The following is an 18,031-nucleotide window of genomic DNA, read 5'->3' as shown; positions in this document are numbered from 1 at the left end:
TTATGTTCAACTAGGCTTGCTATCTCCAGAACTGCTATTTATAACTATATTAGTTTCCTGGGGCTACCATGGCAACAATAACAACAACAACAACAACAACAACAACAACAACACAAACCAGGTGGTTTAAAACAATGGAAACGTATTGTTTCACAGTTCTGGAGCCTGGAAATCCAAAATCAAGGTATTGGCAAGACCATGCTCTATCTGAAGGCTCTAGGGGAGGATCTCTCCTTGGTTTTTCCTAGCTTCTGGCAATTGCCTGCAATCCTTGATGTTTCTTAGTTTACAGTTGCATAACTCCAATCTCTTCATCTGTCATCACATGATCTTCTCCCTATCTGTCAGTCTCTGTGTCTCTTCTCTTCTAAGAACTCCAGTCATATTGGGCCCAGCCTAACGACCTCACCTTAACTTGATTACAACTGCAAAGACCCTTTTGCCAAATAAGGTCATAGTCACAAGTATGAGGGTTAGGGCTTTAACATACCTTTTTGAACGATACAATTAAACCCATAATAGGAAACTTTTCTACATTCTACATTCTTCAAACCTTGACTCTGACCTCTCTGAACAGATGGCCTGATCTCTTATTTCACAGAGAAAATAGAAATTAGAAGCCATCAGGGGCACCTGGGTGGCTCAGTCAGTTGAGCGTCCGACTTTGGCTCAGGTCATGATCTCGTAGTCTGTGAGTTTGAGCCCCACATCGGACTCTGTGCTGACAGCCCAGAGCCTAGAGCCTGCTTCGGATTCTGTCTCTCTGCCCCTTCCCCGCTTGTGCTCTGTCTCTGTCTCTGTCTCTTTCTTTCTCAAAAATAAATAAACATTTAAAAATTAAAAAAAAAAGAAATTAGAAGCCATCAGAATGAAACTTGACTTCCCACCACACAACCAACAAACCTGCTTTTATCCTGTGCATGTATCCTTTCTTCCTTTTATCATTTCATGAAAGAATTCTGCCTTTCCTATTTAAAGTTAATGTCTTAAGAGTTCTTAAAACCTGACATGTCCAAAACTGACCTCATCATCTTCCTCTCAAAATCTGTTCCTCCTTCTGTGTTCTTTTTTGTTGTTGTTATATGGCACACCTTCTACCCAGTTGCCCAAGCAAAACAACCATAGGATTCATCCTTGACTTTGCTTCTCCCTTACTCTCTCCATCCCGACACTTCCCAAGTCCTGCCTCACAGAGCAGAACCAAAACTTCCTTGGGTTTGTATATTACATGTTTATTAATGAAGCCCACACTTATATTTTCATTGAAGCATCCACATTGTATTCAGTTGATTCAACTCCATTCAGAGCTACCTGTAACACTATCTCTTTCCCATCTGAAGTTGTGAAATCACATTTTTTTTTTTTACATCCTGTACTTGTATGCTGGGTTTCATGCATTCTGATGGGTAATTTTATATGTTTACATTATATATATTAATAAATACACAAATATTAAATAATTTTAATTCTCATTTTATTTCATCTCCTTTGATTCAGCCTATTATGTTATCATCCTAGCATCCTTCAGGATCTTTATTTTCTCTTTCATTCTTGCATGGAACTTGAGGACATGGTCATGGAAAGATAAGAGAATCCAGATAAAGTGCTAAGCACAGTACCTGGCACATAATAAGCCCTTGATAAACATTTACAGTTGTGGTTGTTATTATTATCCCAACGCTCAGCACAGCATCTGGGTCATAGTAGACCCTCAATAAATATTTACTCATTAAGGAATGAATGAATGGATCAAAGGTTGATGGAATGAATAAATAACCCCTCTCCCAAATCCCAAGCCCATTAAATTTGATATTATTATCCCTCTTTTACAGACAGAGAGATCAAGAGAGGGTCAGCCGGCAAGTGTTAGAACTGGAACCGAAACCCAGATCCACTCAACTCCCAAGCGTATGTGACTAAGCCTTTCTTACTCTGTTTCCTTATGTGTGTATACAGATGCAAAGAACTAGTTGTGGAGTCAAAATGAAGTCTGAGAGTCTTCCCAAAGTTGTGTGTTCCAAGCCCTAGAAAAGCAGATTCTTCTGCTTATGGGCCTGGGACATAGAGAGGTGGAAAGGACTAAGAGGCGGCATCAGAGCACTAGGAGCCTCACCTCTTTCCACCCCTATGGGCCTCTCATCTTTCCTGCCCTAACCTATATGCTTAGCTATTTCTCCCCAGAAACTAACATACCGTGTGCCTCCAAGGAGAAGCTTTTAGGAACAGGAAGGGAAGCTCTAGGCAGGTAATTTGACTACTTGCCAGGACTGGAGTCAGTGGAATTGGGGGGTCAGAGAAGTAGCAAGAATGGTACAAAGAATACTGAGACATGCAGGAGGCCTGCAGTCGCCTCTCTGGGTTTCAGCTTCCTCGTCTATAAAAATGGAGAGTAATAGTCCTTGCCCTGCTTGCTTCACAGGACTGCTGGAGGCACAATAATGATAACAGTTAATATTCATCGAGTGCTACCTCTGTGCTGGCCATTGTGTTGAGTGTCCTTCATATCCTCCCCAGTTAGCCTTATGAAATAGGCATATTGTCTACCCCTTCCCCCTCTCCCACCCTCCCCCCCACCCCGACAAATGAGGAAACCAAGGTTCATGGAATTAAGTTACTTGCCCAAGGCCTCTAACTCTAAGTGACAGATCTGAAATTTGAAACTGGGCTGCCTTTTGAGCCCTTCAGAGCCGTGAGCATGTTTGTGAACCTCAGCTGAGAGCCTGTTTGTGAACCCTGAAGAATGATACAAACCTTGTGCCCTTCTGCACAGAAGTGTCCTATACAAGTATGCAACTTGTTCTGACTGGCACTGGAGGTGGATGCCTGGTGAAAATAATTGTCCAAAGAGGGAGCTGATGGGATGGCTAGCATGGAAGGGCTTGTACCCCACACTGATCTGATTGGATCCCCATAGTCTGGGGAGGAAAGGGGGAGGGTACACAGTCTGAGTGGCTCTTTTGTGAAAGCAAGTTCTAGAGCAGGTTGAGGTGGGAAAGGAAGCTCCTAGGTACCAAGCCAGACCACAACAGTCGATTCAGTGCCCGGGCCTTCAGCAGGAAGAACACAGAGGCTGAGATGACAGGAAGCTCTCTGACAGGGCTCAGGCAGGGTGCCACTCCAGTCTGTCAGACTTTCCAAGAAAGTAGGGACACACAGCCCAGAAAATCAGTGCGTGTAGGAGCCAGCCCCACCTGTGACCCCTCCGTCCTCTGCCTCTCTGCCTTGGGTTTCCAGCCACCCTGCTTCTACACTGCTCTCCCTGTGTCCACAACCTACGGGTTGGCCTCCCCGGCACTGCCTCCAGGCTCACTCTCCTCTTTCACACCAGAACTCTGTCTGCTGTGGCAGCTCCTTTGTTTACTGCCAGAGCTTGAAGGCCTGCCACCAGCCAAACACAACGAAGCCTGGCCAGGGAGGGCTAGGTTCCAGGTTCAAACTGGCCCCTCAGGGACAGGTAATGGCCTCCAAGCCAGGGAGGCAGCTCAAAGGTAGGCTGCCCCCTGCACCGGGCTCTTGTTTCAGGTCCTGACAACACAGGTTTTGGGCCTAGAGGGAAGGGACACAAGATCTGCCCATAGCTGGGCAGGAATCCTTACTGTTGAAACAGCTTTGGCTAGGAGCCCTGGGAATCAAAGACACAGCTGGAGAGAGATGGGGAAAATGTTGGGGCCCCCTGGGTGGGAAGGGGAGGCCTAGACTCCCTTCTCTTAGTCTTCCCTCTCTTTGGCCAGGCAGAGCCTGGTCCTAAGCCCTTAGAAAGAGGACTTAGGTGCCCAAATTCCCCTACCAGAGGGCTGTGTTCCCCTCCCAAGCATTCATGCCTCATGCCCCCAACTAAGAATTCTAGTGGATACAGAGAAGTGGGCATTTACTCTGGGCCAAGCCCCAAGCAGGAAACGTCAGGATGTGTCTGGCGTTGGTCTGCCTAAAGTTAGTGGGGAGGTTGCTTATCAAATGTATAATTATGTACTTGTATAATATAAAATGTAAAGGGAAGGACTCCAGCTCTGTTTCTGGAGCTGGGGTGATGGGTAGTAAGTGATGGATGAGCGGGGAGGAGTGATAAAGGTGCTAAGCTGGAGGGTAGTGGAGCTACAGAAGATCATTCAAGAAACAGTGGTCAGTGGCAAAAAGAAGATGCCTCAACAGGGGAGGAGATCTCTGGCAGCCCAGGTTCCCCACGGAAAGGTAGAGGGCCCTCTAAATGGTGGCCAGTGGATTCTGTGAGTATATGGGGAGGGGGGCAGGTAGTGAATGAGGTGGGGATGATGTTAGAGGAAATGAAACCCCCAATTTCCCTCCCATGTAGGGTTCCATTTAGGAGACAATAAGCTTGATTGAGGAATGTCAAAAAGAAAACCTAAGTCTGTTGCCAGACCCCAGAGAAGCAGATGGAGATCCAGACCAAAAGGCCTTTGGAAGGAACGGGAGTGGGGTTAGAGGTAGCATTGGCCCTACTCAGCTTGTACTGTCTGTCCTGATTTGCTTCAGGCAACCCACCTCCCCTCCGTGGGTCAGTCATGCTTTGAAGAGGTCGCTGGGTCCCCTGGAGTAAACAAGAAATTTGCCACCGTTTTAGTAACAGTTTTGCTTTTTATCTCATCAATGTACATTTTAATCTAACAGTCTAACAGCCTCACACTCCTCACCCCTGCCCGAGCCCTCTCCCCGTCTTGCCCACCCCTGCCCAATCAGCATCTCATCTGCCCCAGGGGCAGAAAGTCACCAGGCACAATGGTGATTCAAGGCGGGGATGGCAGGTGTGGCTTTCCCGAGAGGAGCCCTCCCTGGAGAGTCCAGAAGCCAACAAGGCCCAAGTAAGGAGAAGTTGTGGGCTGGGTCTCAGGGGAAAACAAGATCTCCTGGGTCTCAGTCCCATTCAGTCTGTCTCCCTGGGTCTGTCCCGGCAGTCAGAGCAGCAGAAGGGCAGAAATCCTCAGACAAGGGGACTTGTGGCTAGAAAGGAATCTCTAACCCAGTCCCACTCAGAGAGTAAGAGCAAGGCTGTCGGAATCCCCTTTCGTGCAGGCTGTATAGACGTCCCGGCTGTATTTTCCCGACTTCTCTGATTCTGGGAGTGCAGGGAGGGGCTCTTGTGACCAGCATCCTGGATGTGCCAGCCAGGAAGACAGAAGGCTAGTGCTGCTACCTGCAGCCACAAGACTCCACAACCATGTCCTCATACTGCTTATAGACCACGTTGTTGGCAGAGTCAATGAAGAGGATGCTGATGGGACTCAGTCGTGTGGGCACACAGCAGGTCGGTGGCGTGGACTCAGGGTCCATGGAGTTCATCAGGGTCTGGATGACTGCATGGTTCGTGGGCTCCAGATGGGAGCGCAAGGGGAACTCACATAGCCCTTCACAGTGGAAGGCCTCATACTCAAGGGGCGCGATGATCCAGTCATCCCAGCCCATGTCCTTGAAGTTGACATGCAGTGCCTTCCGACTGCAGCGGGCCTTGGGGTTCTTGCTGGGCCGTTTGCCCTGGCCCGTGGCCAGTGGGGCCCGCCTTTTTCGCCGCTGGCTGAACAGGTACTCATACACAGTCTTATCATCCTGGCCGGAGCGGGCCTTAATCTCATTAAAGAACAGGTCCCGTTTCTTGGTGCGGCCAAACACCAGGAACAGGGCCTTCTCGTGGACCTGCCTGGCAGCCCGGTCGAAGCCCAGGCCACGGAGGTCCATGGCCCGGCCCCGTTCCCAGGCCTCCAGCTCCAGGCACAGCTGGGCTGAGTTCTTAAAGTTTCGGAAGAGCTTCCAGATGTCGAACACCTCCCAGCCAGATCCGTCCAGGCCTGGCACGGAGCGCACATCCAGCAAGGCTGCCGGCTGCCGGCCGCTGGGGCAGCTGGACAGCTTCAGCTGGGCAGCCCGCCTGATGCCGGGGGCCACTGGCTTGGCCGCGTCTGAGGGCTTCTTCCGCAAGATCCGCAGCTCGGCCCCTAGCAGCCCATCCTTCTCCAGGGCACTAATGTCAAACACGTACCTCTGCTTTCTGACCACAGGACCTCGGTCATCTAGAGAGAACACCCAGAAGTCATTCCCTGCAACCTCACCAAGGGAGCCAGTCACCTCGAGGCCTCAGGGAAGGGCCACAGCTCTCTCCCCTCTGGAGATAGCTTTCTTTGACCTCTCCCCGACTCTGACAGAGGCCAAGACCCAAACCGCGAGAGGCTTTTTCAAAATAAGGGAGCTTCTGAAACAGCCTACCAAAATAAACAAGGGTTGTTCATCTGTAACTGTGGCTGTGGTGATTTGAAAGATTCTGGGTGTTTGTGTCAAAGACAATGCGTATCAGAGATGCCTCTAGCTGTCCCTCTCCCATCTATTATTTTATATGATATCTCATTGGAGAGATAGGTGGGGTGGGTATTATAATTAGCCCTATTTTCCAGAGGAGGAACCTGAGGCTCAGAGAAATTAGGTGACTTGCCCAAGATCACCCAGCTAGGAAAAAGCAGAGCTGGAACTCTAGAACTTTTTTTTTCTTAATGCTTATTTTTATTTTTGAGAGACAGAGAGACAGAGCATGAGCAGGGGAGGGCAGAGAAAGAGGGAAACACAGAATCTAAAGCAGGCTCCAGGCTCCAGTCTCCGAGCTGTCAGCACAGAGCCTGATGCAGGGCTTGAACTCATGAACTGTGAGATCATGACCTGAGCTGAAGTCGGACGCTTAACCGACTGAGCCACCCGGGTGCCCCTAGTCTAGAACTTTTTATACTGAATCCTGAACTGCTTCCACTATACCTTAAAGAAGATCTTGGTGTTCTCATTTTACAGATGAGGCACAGAGAGGGAAAAGTGACTTGTGTAAATTTGCAGGTAGTTAATGATAAAGTTACAATCCAATTTCCCTTGCTTCCTAGTCCAATGATTTTGGTGTGTACATGTCTTACCATGCTGGGTATATGAGCATGTGTGTAAGTGACAGTTTGTGCATGTGTGTGTGTGTGTGTGTGTGTGTATGATTGGGTTTATATGTGAATATGAAAGGTAAAGTATACGTGAGTGACATGTGCACGTGATTGTGCTTGCATATATATGTGTATCTGTAAGAAGGTTCCGTGTGTACGTGTAAGAAGGTGTGTGTTCACATGCATACATGTGTGTGTGATTCAGCATATATGTATAAACATACGGCTGTGTACGAGAAACTCTGCCGTGTGTCTGAATCAGCATACTCTCTTTCCTAAATACCAATTTGCCATTGGGAAGCATTCATACATTGCTCTAGAAGGTGACTAATTAGGCCTTTAAACTCCCCATCTCCCCCTCTGCAAGTTCCCTTAGAGCTGGGGGGCACAAGGACTTATTTTATGAGCCCCCAAGGGGTCACAGCTTTCCCCGGCTGGGCAGGCGGCCAGGCCACCTCCCCCACCCCAGCCAGACCTGCTGCCTCCTGCTTCCTCCCACCCTGTCATTCCCCCACTGGCCCGGCCGGCTGGCTCTAATGAGGAGCCTCTCCCAATATCTGACCCCTCCCCCACCCTGCCAGCAAAGTCTTAAGACTCACAGAACCAGAGCATATGAACTGCAAGCAACCATGGCAATAAGTAATCCATCTCTCTTTTCACACTTACAGAGAAACTGAGGCCCTGAGAGGGGAAGGGACTTGCTGAGATCACACAGCAAGTAGAGAGGGAAACGCCAAAACAGTAATGCTAACCAAGCATAAGGAGAAGTGAAGGGAACAGATACCCTCCTGGGCTGATGATAAAAATGATGTGTTTAGGACAGGACACAAAGTGTTCATATTTGAATGGCTCTCAGAAATCACCCAGTCTTGGGGTGCCTGAGTGGCTCAGACGGTTAAGCATCCAACTCTCGGTTTCAGCTCAGAGGGTCATGATCTCACGGTTTGTGAGTTCGAGCCCCGCATCAGGCTCTGCACTAGCCGTGCAGAGCCTGCTTGGGATTCTCTCTCTCACCTTTTCTCTCTGCCCCCCACCCCCTGTAAATAAACTTTAAAAAAAAAAAAAAAGAAAGGAAGAAATCACCCAGTCCAATACCCATATAGTTGTGCAGATGGGGAAACTGAGACACCAAAGAGAAAAGGGACTCCCTCAAGGTCACATTGTGAGTTAAGACCCTAAGTCTGTTGCACCCCCCACATCATACATTTAAATGTCGTTCCATGACTCCCAGATGCCTCATTTGCTGTCTTCACCTATCCTGCCTCCTCTGCCCCCTAGCTTGAAGGCAGATTTGCTGAACCACGGGTTTCTAGAGATTAATCTCTCTCTCTGCCATCTGAGAAAACCTACAAACCTCTGGAGACTGGAAAGTCTGGCTAGCCCACATAGGAACAGAGCATGGCCTGGTAAGAGTCTTAGAGTGTGGTCCCCGACTCTGCCACCAACTGGCAGTTCTTGTCCCCTCTCTGGGCTTCAGTAACCCCCTCTGCACCTTGCAGGGATTGGCTCTGACTTGCCAGCAGCCTCAGACCCGGTACGTGGGGGGTCAGTTCCAGATACTACCCCAGGCCGATGCATGTGCTATCTCCCACCGGTGCAGTGTCAGGGCTCTGAAAGGCCCCTCCACGCATGCAGATGCCCCTCCCTCTCAGCCGTGCCCCTGCCCCCCCACCCCCTCACCTTGCCCTTTGTCAATAAAGCTGGTGATGGTGTTGGCCAGGCCAGCCTCCAACTTCACGCTGCTGTTGCCTCCCTTTCTGTCAGCATCGGACAGCGTCCTGTACAGCGAGAGCATGTACTCGTGGGGTGTGATGGGGGGCGGGCGGAACGGCTCCTTGGGCTCTTGAGGGGGCCCAGTCTCCCTGGCCTTCTTCAGCAGGAAGGGGCTGGGGACAGATCCTGCCTTTGGGGGTGACTTACCCCCAGGAAGCTGTCCTTTTGGGGTCACAGTCCGCGTTGCAGCCTGCCTTGTCTGGGAAGGGTGTCCTGGCTTGGGTTCAGGGCCACCCGATCTGGGGGGCAGCTTTTTGGGTTCATCCTTCTTGGGCTGTGTCAGGCCTGCTGTCTGCCCGGTGCCTCCCTTTGCCCTGGCATTGGTGGCCCCCCCACCATAGCTGTGACCCCCTGGCCTAAAGATGCTCCGGGCCAGAGGGGGCCTCTCCTTGGCTTCTGCTTTGGCCAATCCTGGCCTGGCCCCCTGGGGTCTCTGGCCCAAGTCAGGGGCACCCAACACAGTGCAGATGAATTCCAGGTCCAGCCAAGCCAGGTGCCAAAGCAAGAAAGTGAGGAGTTTGGGGAGTCTCATCCTCTGGCCAGCCGCTGAATGACACCAAAGAGAACGGCGGCAGGAGCGAAGGTGCCTCTGGTTTGGCAGGAAAAACCATGAAAGGAGTGGACCCTCAAAAGCAGCGGCAGCAGCAGTAGCAGCAGAAGGAAAGGCTTTCTCCTCAGTCTGAGACTCTTTAAGTCTGCCGGGTGTGTGTTTGTATCCAATCCCATAGTGGAAATGCTCTCGTATCCAGACGTGCACCGTCTCCAGTCAGCAGCTGAAAATAACTCGTTCTTGAAAGGAGAAAGCCGACCGCCCCCTTTCTCCTGCACAACTGACTGAGGGCTTGAAGGAGGCTTGTATAAGGCTGAGGGATTTTTCCAAGAAGGAAGAATGGCGTAATGCTGCCTGTGTGCTCCAGTTTTTTTTTTTTTTTTTTTTTTTAAGTTTTGAATCCTTTCCAGTGAAAATACTTCACACACACACACACACACACACACACACACATACGCCTGCAGGTGCTCAGAAAAATCTTTTACAAACCTGAACTCAGGAATTGGAAACGGAATTCCAACCCAAACCAATTTAATTACTCTCTGATGTCATGCTGTCTAAACTCATTTAAGTGCGATATATTTATGTGAAAAAAATCACCGCTGCCCTTTCGAGGCCATGGCTCACGGGGGCTCTTGGCACAGAGCCCCGCAGCAGGGCTCTAGGCTTAGGGGGCCTCTCAGTCTGTGGAGCAGACTCAGGGGTCTTCACCTCCACCTCACGGGGCAGCCCACCCCACCTTCCTGAGGAGAGATACTGAGGAATGAGCTCAAGATCTTAAGCCCCAGAAGCATGGGGAGTGTGGGTTTTCAGTTAAGTCCTTGGGGTGTTTTAAAGCAGCTTCAACCCCTGCGTCTAGTCTGGGGCCTTATTTGTTGGGGGGGGGGGCAGCACAGATGGCAGCATTTACCCACAGTTGCTTTTATTTTAATAAACTTGTGGTGACCCAGAGACAGAAAAATATCTGTACCTACTACACCCCTCCCCCCAAGTGCCATTGACAGAGCTCAGATGATTTCTTCAGGCTTCAGGGGGGACTGCTACCCCTGAGCCCACTCCTTCGATGGAAGCAGGTCCAGAGTGTACCTCACTACTACCCCAGCAAAGACAGACTCTGAGTTCTGTTGGAAAGAACTGGGGCAGTCGAGAGGTGGCAGCTTCAGCCTGGGGCAGCAGCGACCCCTGCAGGACACTGGAAAAATTATTTCCCGCATGATGTTTTTTTGGTAGCTCTGGGAGAAGTCTGAATTCCAGCCGGACTCATGGGGGAGAGCTGTTCCCTTCACCTGAAATATCAACTCCCACAACTGAAGGAGGTCCTCCTCAATCTGAAAGCTTCAGCTGAAAATTCACCTCCTCGGGGAAGCCTTCCCTGATCCCCAGACAGAGCCAACTACCCCTTCCTGTATGTTTCTCTATAACACTTTGTCACACTGTAAGAAGCAGTGTAGAAGTAGTAATCAGGAAAGCTTCTTTTTTTTTTTTAAATCATTTTGAGAGAGACAGAGAGACAGAGAGAATCCCAAGCAGGCTCCGTGCTGCCGGTGTGGAACCTGACTCCTGGCTCAATCTCACAAACCGTGAGACCACTACCTGAGTTGAAATCAAGAGTCAGATGCTTAACAGACTGACCCATCCAGAGGCCCCAGGAAATCCTCCTTCTTAATCTGAGATTTTTTGAGCCTGCCTAATGGAGATCTGTTTGACCGTAAGGTCACCCAGATTGGTTTCCCAGCACCACCTGGCACAGAGTAGAAGCACATGGAGTGTTTGATGAAGGAAAGATGAAACTGGGCTGGGTGTGCAGGTGCCCGACCAGCCTTTTCATGGTGATGCTCCCAGGTCCTCTATGATCTTCAGAGCACAGCAGCATGACTTGGCCATTTCAAGCTTCATGAGGTGGTCCTGGGTCAGAACACCCAGCAGAGCTCTACCTCCCCATCTCAGAAGGCCAAGGCACCATCACCCTTTTGCGGGAGCTTTCAGGAAGAGCTGGATTCATTACTATCCCTCTAATTACCCAGATTCACAACACTTCGCTCCCCCTTTGACTTGTCCCCATTTAAGCAGTTATCCTTAACACTCCTCCCTCCTCTCCATCCCCCAATTACCTCACTATCTCTGTTCTCCTCGCCGCCTGTCCTACTATAATTACCTGATAACTGGCTTCTAGGTCTCCAGGATATCTCTGTTCTAACTCTTCCCCTCTAAAACTTACCTGTTGAAAAGTGCCAGCTCATGTGCCCTCTCCTCCATGAAGCCTTCCCTCATCCACCAGAAAATACATGCTCCTGAATTGTCATCACACATTTTCTGTGCTCCTTTCTGCTTTGGTGGCTCAGAGGTTACCCAGTTCTGCCTCTGTCCCCTGTCTCGAACACAACTCATTTCTTCTACTCTATTTATGTACTTTTTGCACATTTCTTAAAGTTTATTTATTTATTTTGAGAGAGATAGAGAGAGCATGAGTGGGGTGAAGGGCAGAGAGAGAGGGAGAATCCCAAGCAGGCTCCCATGGCCAGCACAGAGCCCAACACGGGGCTTGAACTCATAAAACTGTGAGATCATAACTTGAGCCAAAATCAAGAGTCAGACACTTAACTGACTGAGCTACCCAGGTGCCCATTTACTTTTTTCCTACTTTTAAAATCACAACTTAATTCCTTACAACTGTAATAACGTATTTAAATTTCTGTCTACCCCATTAGATTATGATTAGATTGTGCCATATTTATCTTTCACTTATTCCCAGTGCTGGGCGTAGTGTTCAGTACATAGCAGATTCTCAGTGTGTGTTATATAGATGAATAAATCTCCACTGGCCCTTATATACAAAAGCCATAATTTTCTACTTCCAGGTGTGGTTACTTGTGGACATATCACACCTTCCCTGCTGGACTCTGAGTTCCTTAGAGGGAGGGATTCTATCTTGCTACTTATTAGGCACTTTGTAAACTTGATTGAGTGAATAAATGAACGGATGAATGAATCAAACCACTAAGATGTCCCTGTACACAGTTTGATAAAGAGTAAGGGCCCTGGAGGCAAACACACCTGGTTTAGAATTCTGGTTCTGCAAAATGGCTTAGTGTGCTGTGCGATTTTTGGAAGCTTCCAAACCTCTCTGAAACTCTAAATGAGGATCATTACAGTACTTACCTCATAGGGTTTTTGTGGGGATACGATTAAATTAATCATAAAAAGTGATTAGCTTAGCACCTGACAAATAATAATAGCTAGTATTAATTGAGCAGGTACTCAAGTAAGCTAGACTCTAGGCTTTTTTTTTTTTTTTTTTAAAGTAGACTTCATGCCCAGTGCGGAGCCCAACACGGGGCTTGAACTCATGACCCTGAGATCAAGGCCTGACCTGAGATCAAGAGTTGGTTGCTTAAACAACTGAGCCACCCAGGCACCCCTAGACTCTAGCCTTGGTATTTTTACCTTGTTTATCTTCACAATAATCCTGTGATGAAGGTGCTCCTGGTAGCCACATTTTGCAGATGAAGAAATTGAAGTTCAGGAGGGTTAAATTACTTTTTAAGCCTAATTCCTGCTTTGATACATTTTGTACCCAAGAATCCTAACCTGGCCTCTAGAAACACAAGAAATAAAAAGTGTTGGGGGCAATTCTGGTATTCTTGGCTTTCAGTCAAGGTCTCATCCAATGCACTGGGACTTTGGGGACATGGGGGAGTCCCAGAGCAGAGCTGGGACTTTGGGGACACGAAGGAGTCTCAGAGCAGGGGCTATTGTTTGAGGATCAGGGAACTCCAGAAATGGGGTGGGAGCAGGAAAAGAGGACTCTGAGCTTGCTGAGAAGGCTCTCTCCAGGGAGAAACCCAGGGGACCGACCTGGCTCTCACTATAAAGGTGACTAATCACTTCAGTCCCCTCTGGTAATTACAACCAGATGCTGCCGCTGGCAATGCTTCAGTCCCAACATGTTTAATTATTGGGACGCAGAGTCCCTTGGTCCCTCATATCCCCCTACTTCCCCCACTCCTGTCAGCAATATTAATGTCAAACTCTAGGTAGAGGATGGGAGCCTTGGGAAGCCACTGGCATGGAAATAATCTGTACAGTCCCTTCTACCATGTAAAGCCTTTAACTTTTATATGTTTCCCCATCCATTATCTCATTGGCACTCCACAAAACATCATCTTTTTTTTTTTATTTTTTTATTTTTTTTTTTAATTTTTTTTTTCAACGTTTTTTATTTATTTTTGGGACAGAGAGAGACAGAGCATGAACGGGGGAGGGGCAGAGAGAGAGGGAGACACAGAATCGGAAACAGGCTCCAGGCTCTGAGCCATCAGCCCAGAGCCTGACGCGGGGCTCGAACTCACGGACCGCGAGATCGTGACCTGGCTGAAGTCGGACGCTTAACCGACTGCGCCACCCAGGCGCCCCCAAAACATCATCTTAAAGTTGGCAGGCCAGAGTATTATCCCCATTTCACAGATGAGTAAGCAGTGAACTGAGTAATAATAATAATAATAATAATAATAATCTTTACCTTTTTTTTCAGGCACTTAGCAATTTTCAAAGTGGTTTCACATTCATTATACTATCTGAACCTCCCAGCATCTCTCAGAGCCAGTCTTGCACAGCACAATGGCTAACAGCATAGCCTCCAGGACCAGACAACTCAGTTTGTTGTCCTGCCTTTGCCTCTAACCAATTGTGTGACCTTGGGGGAACCTGGGTGGCTCAGTCAGTTAAGCATCTGACTTCAGCTCAGGTCATGATCTCACAGTTCATGAGTTCGAGCCCTGCATCAGGCTCTGTGCTGACAGCTTGGAGCCTGGAGCCTGCTTCAGATTCTACGTCTCCCTCTCTCTCTGCCTCTTTCCTGTTCGTGCTTTGTCTCTCCCTCTCTCAAAAATAAATAAACATTTTTTAAAAAATTTAAAATTGTGTCACCTTGGATATTCATTCATTTATGTACCTAATTATTCAGCAACTATATATTGGGTGCCTATCGTGTGGTGGGTCCCACACCTGAGCACTGAATATCTAGCAGTGGACAAGACAACCAAGTCTGTGCTTGCATTCTGGTGGAAGAGACAAATAAGCAAACAAACACATAATTTCAGAGAATTCTAAGTGCTGTGAAGAAAGATTAAGCAGGATTAAAGGAATGTTTATTTTAGATAGGAATATCTCTTTGAGGGGGATGAAGTTTGAGTAGAGATCTGGATGTAGTGAGAGAATGAGCCATGCAAAGGTCTGGGGGATGATCATTCCAGGCGGAAGGAACAGTGAATGCCAAGGTCCTGAGGCAGGAATGTGCTCCACAAATCTAGGAACCAAGAGAAGTTGGTGCTGCTGAAGCAGAGTGAACAAGGGGGAGAATGATAGGACATGAGGTCAGATCATGCCTGAACCACTTTGAGTATGCCCTTGCAAACCAGAGAAAAGGAAGTTAGATTTTATTTTTAGTGAGGTGAGAAACCCAGTGGAGAGTTTTATGAAGGAAAGATTGACATGTAACATGATTAAGAGCCAGGCTACCTACCTTCAATTTCTGGCTCCTCAATTCACCATCTGTGGAATCTTAGGCTAGTTTAATCTCTCCATCCCTCAGTTTCCTCCCATATAAAATGAGAATAATGTTAATATACCTACCTTATAGAGTTGTTATCAATTGTTTTAACTTCTCAGAACAGTGTCTAATGCTGGGGCGCCTGGGTGGCTCAGCTGGCTGGGCATCTGACTTTGGCTCTGGTCATGATCTCGCAGCTTGCGGGTTTGAGCCCCGTGATGGGCTGTGTGCTGACAGCTCAGAGCCTGGAGCATGCTTCGGATTCTGTGTCTCCCTCTCTCTCTGTTCCTCCCCCATTCATGCTTTGTCTCTGTCTTTCTCAGATATAAAGCTTAAAAAGTTAAAAAAAAAAAAAAGAATAGTGTTTCATGCATAGTAAGTAGTACATAAATGTTACCTATCATCTATAGTTGTTTTTTTAAATTTTTTTTAACGTTTATTTATTTTTGAGACAGAGAGAGACAGAGCATGAATGGGGAGGGTCAGAGAGAGGGAGACACAGAATCTGAAACAGGCTCCAGGCTCTGAGCTGTCAGCACAGAGCCCGACGCGGGGCTCAAACTCACAGACCGCGAGATCATGACCTAAGCCGAAGTCGGCCGCTTAACCGACTGAGCCACCCAGGCGCCCCTATCATCTATACTTTTTTAAAAAATCACTTCTCGGGGCACCTGGCTAGCTGAGTCAGCAGAGCATGTGAGTCTTGATCTTGGGGTTGTGAGTTCAAGCCCCATAATGAGGAGAGCAATTACTTAAAAATAATCACTTCTCTGAATCTGTTTCTTTATGTCTAAAATTACGATAAAAATACCTTCTTTTAAGAACTAAATTATATTTACATACATATAAAGCACCTTTCTTTCAGTGACCAGCATACAGAAGTTCCAAAAATTATAGTTTGAAAAAAAGGATTCAGTTATTAATATGCTATCTTTGTTCACAAATGAGGACATTGAGTTTCAGAAAAGTTAAGTGACCAACAGTAGGTCACATAGTTAGAAATGATAGAGGCAGGACTCAACCCATACACATGACTCTGAATCCATAGCGCGTCCCACAATGAGGAAGGATTGATCTTTCCTGGTATCATCACTCTGCATATTAAGGATAGTTGGGAAGAGGGCCCAGAGCCCCTGACCCTCCCCCTGTGTTTCTTCTGATTTGTGGGGCCTACGCTGTTCCCATCTAGGGTGCCCAGAGAGCCCTCCCACTCCCAAGAACACAGCCACCTAATCCTTCCTCTAAATATCATTCTGTTTTTTTTTTTTTCAACGTTTAGTTATTTTTGAGAGACAGAAGGAGACAGCACTAGCAGGGGAGGGGCAGAGAGAGAGGGGCAGAGAGAGAGGGACACACAGAATCTGAAGCAGGTCCCAGGCTCTGAGCTGTCAGCACAGAGCCCGACGCAGGGCCGAACTTACCAACTGTGAGATCATGACCTGAGCCGAAGTTGGATGCTCAACTGGGTGAGCCACCCAGGTGCTCTCTGTTTGTATTGTTCAGACTTCCCAAGAGCTGCCACTCCTAGGGGCTCTTCTGCAGTGAGCTCTCAATGGCTCCCCCACCTGATCTTCTCGGGAACTGCACCTTTCCATAGGGAGGGCCTAGGTCAATCCGTACCATTCCCTGAGATACTATAATCTGGAAACTGTGTGCAGGTGTATGTGTGTTTCTGTCCGTTCCAGGTGTGGGGCATGAGTAAAGTAACCATACATTTTTCACTTTTATTCTCTAAATTTTTTTTTTAATATTTTTATTTTAAAAGTAACTTTGGGGCGCCTGAGTGACTCAGTCAGTTGAGTGCCAGACTTCTACTCAGGTCATGATCTCACAGTTCCAGCCCCTCTGTCAGGCTCTATGCTGACAGCTCAGAGCCTGAACCCTGCTTTGGATTCTGTGTCTCTCTCTGCCCCTCGCCTGCTTGTGCACGTGCTCTCTCTCCCTCAAAAATAAATAAAACTTAAAAAAATAAAAGTAATTTAAAAACCCTTTTAAAATTATACATATTAGCGAAATAATAGAAATTTATGATAAAAAAATTCAAAGAGTACAAAAGAATACACAGAAAGGCCTAGTTCTTCTAGTCTTTCCCAGAAGCAAATGCTCTTATCAGTCTCCTGGATGACTTTCTATGCAATATTTTTAAAAACTTTTTATTGAAGTATGATATCCATACTGAATATTTTTTTTATTTTTATTTATTTTTTTTTAATTTTTTTTTTTTAACATTTATTTATTTTTGAGACAGAGAGAGACAGAGCATGAACAGGGGAGGGGCAGAGAGAGAGAGACACAGAATCTGAAATAGGCTCCAGGCTCTGAGCCGTCAGCACAGAGCCCGACGCGGGGGCTCGAACCCACGGACAGTGAGATCGTGACCTGAGCTGAAATCGGACGCCTAGCCGACTGAGCCACCCAGGTGCCCCTTTTTTTTATTTTTTTTAACGTTTATTTATTTTTGAGACAGAGAGAGACAGGCATGAACGGGGGAGGGTCAGAGAGAGGGAGACACAGAATCTGAAACAGGCTCCAGGCTCTGAGCTGTCAGCACAGAGTCCAACGCGGGGCTCGAACTCACGGACAGCGAGATCATGACCTGAGCCGAAGTCGGCCACTTAACCGACTGAGCCACCCAGGTGCCCCATACTGAATATATTTTAATTACAAAATAAAGTCATGCTCGTTGTAAAAAAAAAAAAAAAATCAAACAATAGCAAAGCTTTTTAATTAAAAGAGCAAGTCCCCTCCACAGTGCTCCCTAGTGTCTCTCCCTAGAGGTCATCACTGTTAATATTTGGGACCTGAAAACCTTATTGTCATTCTTTTTTTTTTTTTTCTTCTTATTGTCATTCTCGAACTCAGAAAGTTCAGATTCTTGCTAGACTTCTACTCCTCCCTCCCTTCATCTAATTTTATCTCTCATTTTGCATATAAAATCCTAATGGGTGAGTATTATTACCCTTATTTTGCACTTAGGGATTTGAGGCTCAGAGATGGGAGGTTGATTGCTTAAAGACATAAAGCAGGACCAGTTCAAACCCAGGCGGCGAGTGTGTCTGCCTCCAAGCCTAATGCTCTTTTGACTATGTTCTTCCATCTGATTCCTGTTTGGAATATCTTATTTTATTATTTTATTTTATTTTATTTTATTTTATTTTATTTTATTTTATTTTATTTTATTTTATTTTATTTTATTTTATTTTATTTTATTTTATTTTATTTTATATAGAGAGAGAGCCAGGG

The 18,031-nt window shown here is 47.2% G+C and overlaps 2 protein-coding genes across 7 annotated transcripts in view; one reads left to right on the top strand and one right to left on the bottom strand.

Annotated features, from left to right (window-relative positions):
- Positions 1-18,031, top strand: part of CEP250 (centrosomal protein 250) — an 84,379-nt gene that overhangs the window by 10,103 nt on the left and 56,245 nt on the right. For all 6 annotated transcript variants that reach the window (XM_042931120.1, XM_042931124.1, XM_042931123.1 and 3 more), the window contains exon 2: positions 1,833-1,908. The gene's annotated coding sequence lies outside the window, so the exon portion shown is untranslated. The remainder of the gene's footprint in view (positions 1-1,832; positions 1,909-18,031) is intronic.
- Positions 5,146-9,506, bottom strand: GDF5 (growth differentiation factor 5). The gene is made up of 2 exons (XM_042931127.1): positions 8,598-9,506; positions 5,146-6,020 (listed from the first exon to the last, which is right to left on the bottom strand). Exons 1-2 carry the CDS (start codon positions 9,220-9,222, stop codon positions 5,146-5,148), a joined length of 1,500 nt encoding a protein of 499 aa, XP_042787061.1. The 5' UTR covers positions 9,223-9,506.

This window comes from Panthera leo, chromosome A3, assembly GCF_018350215.1.
Source record: "Panthera leo isolate Ple1 chromosome A3, P.leo_Ple1_pat1.1, whole genome shotgun sequence".
NCBI classification, from domain to species: Eukaryota; Metazoa; Chordata; class Mammalia; order Carnivora; family Felidae; genus Panthera; species Panthera leo.
Note: the sequence above shows the minus strand (reverse complement) of the source record. Positions and strands in the feature narration are given on the sequence as shown.

Bases quoted from the DNA above. Each gene is read 5' to 3' on its own strand.
- GDF5 (XM_042931127.1), bottom strand. From the start codon at position 9,222: ATGAGACTCCCCAAACTCCTCACTTTCTTGCTTTGGCACCTGGCTTGG. The intron at 6,021-8,597 runs GTGAGGGGGTGG...TGTTCTCTCTAG, and splicing joins CTTTATTGACAAAGGGCAAG to ATGACCGAGGTCCTGTGGTC.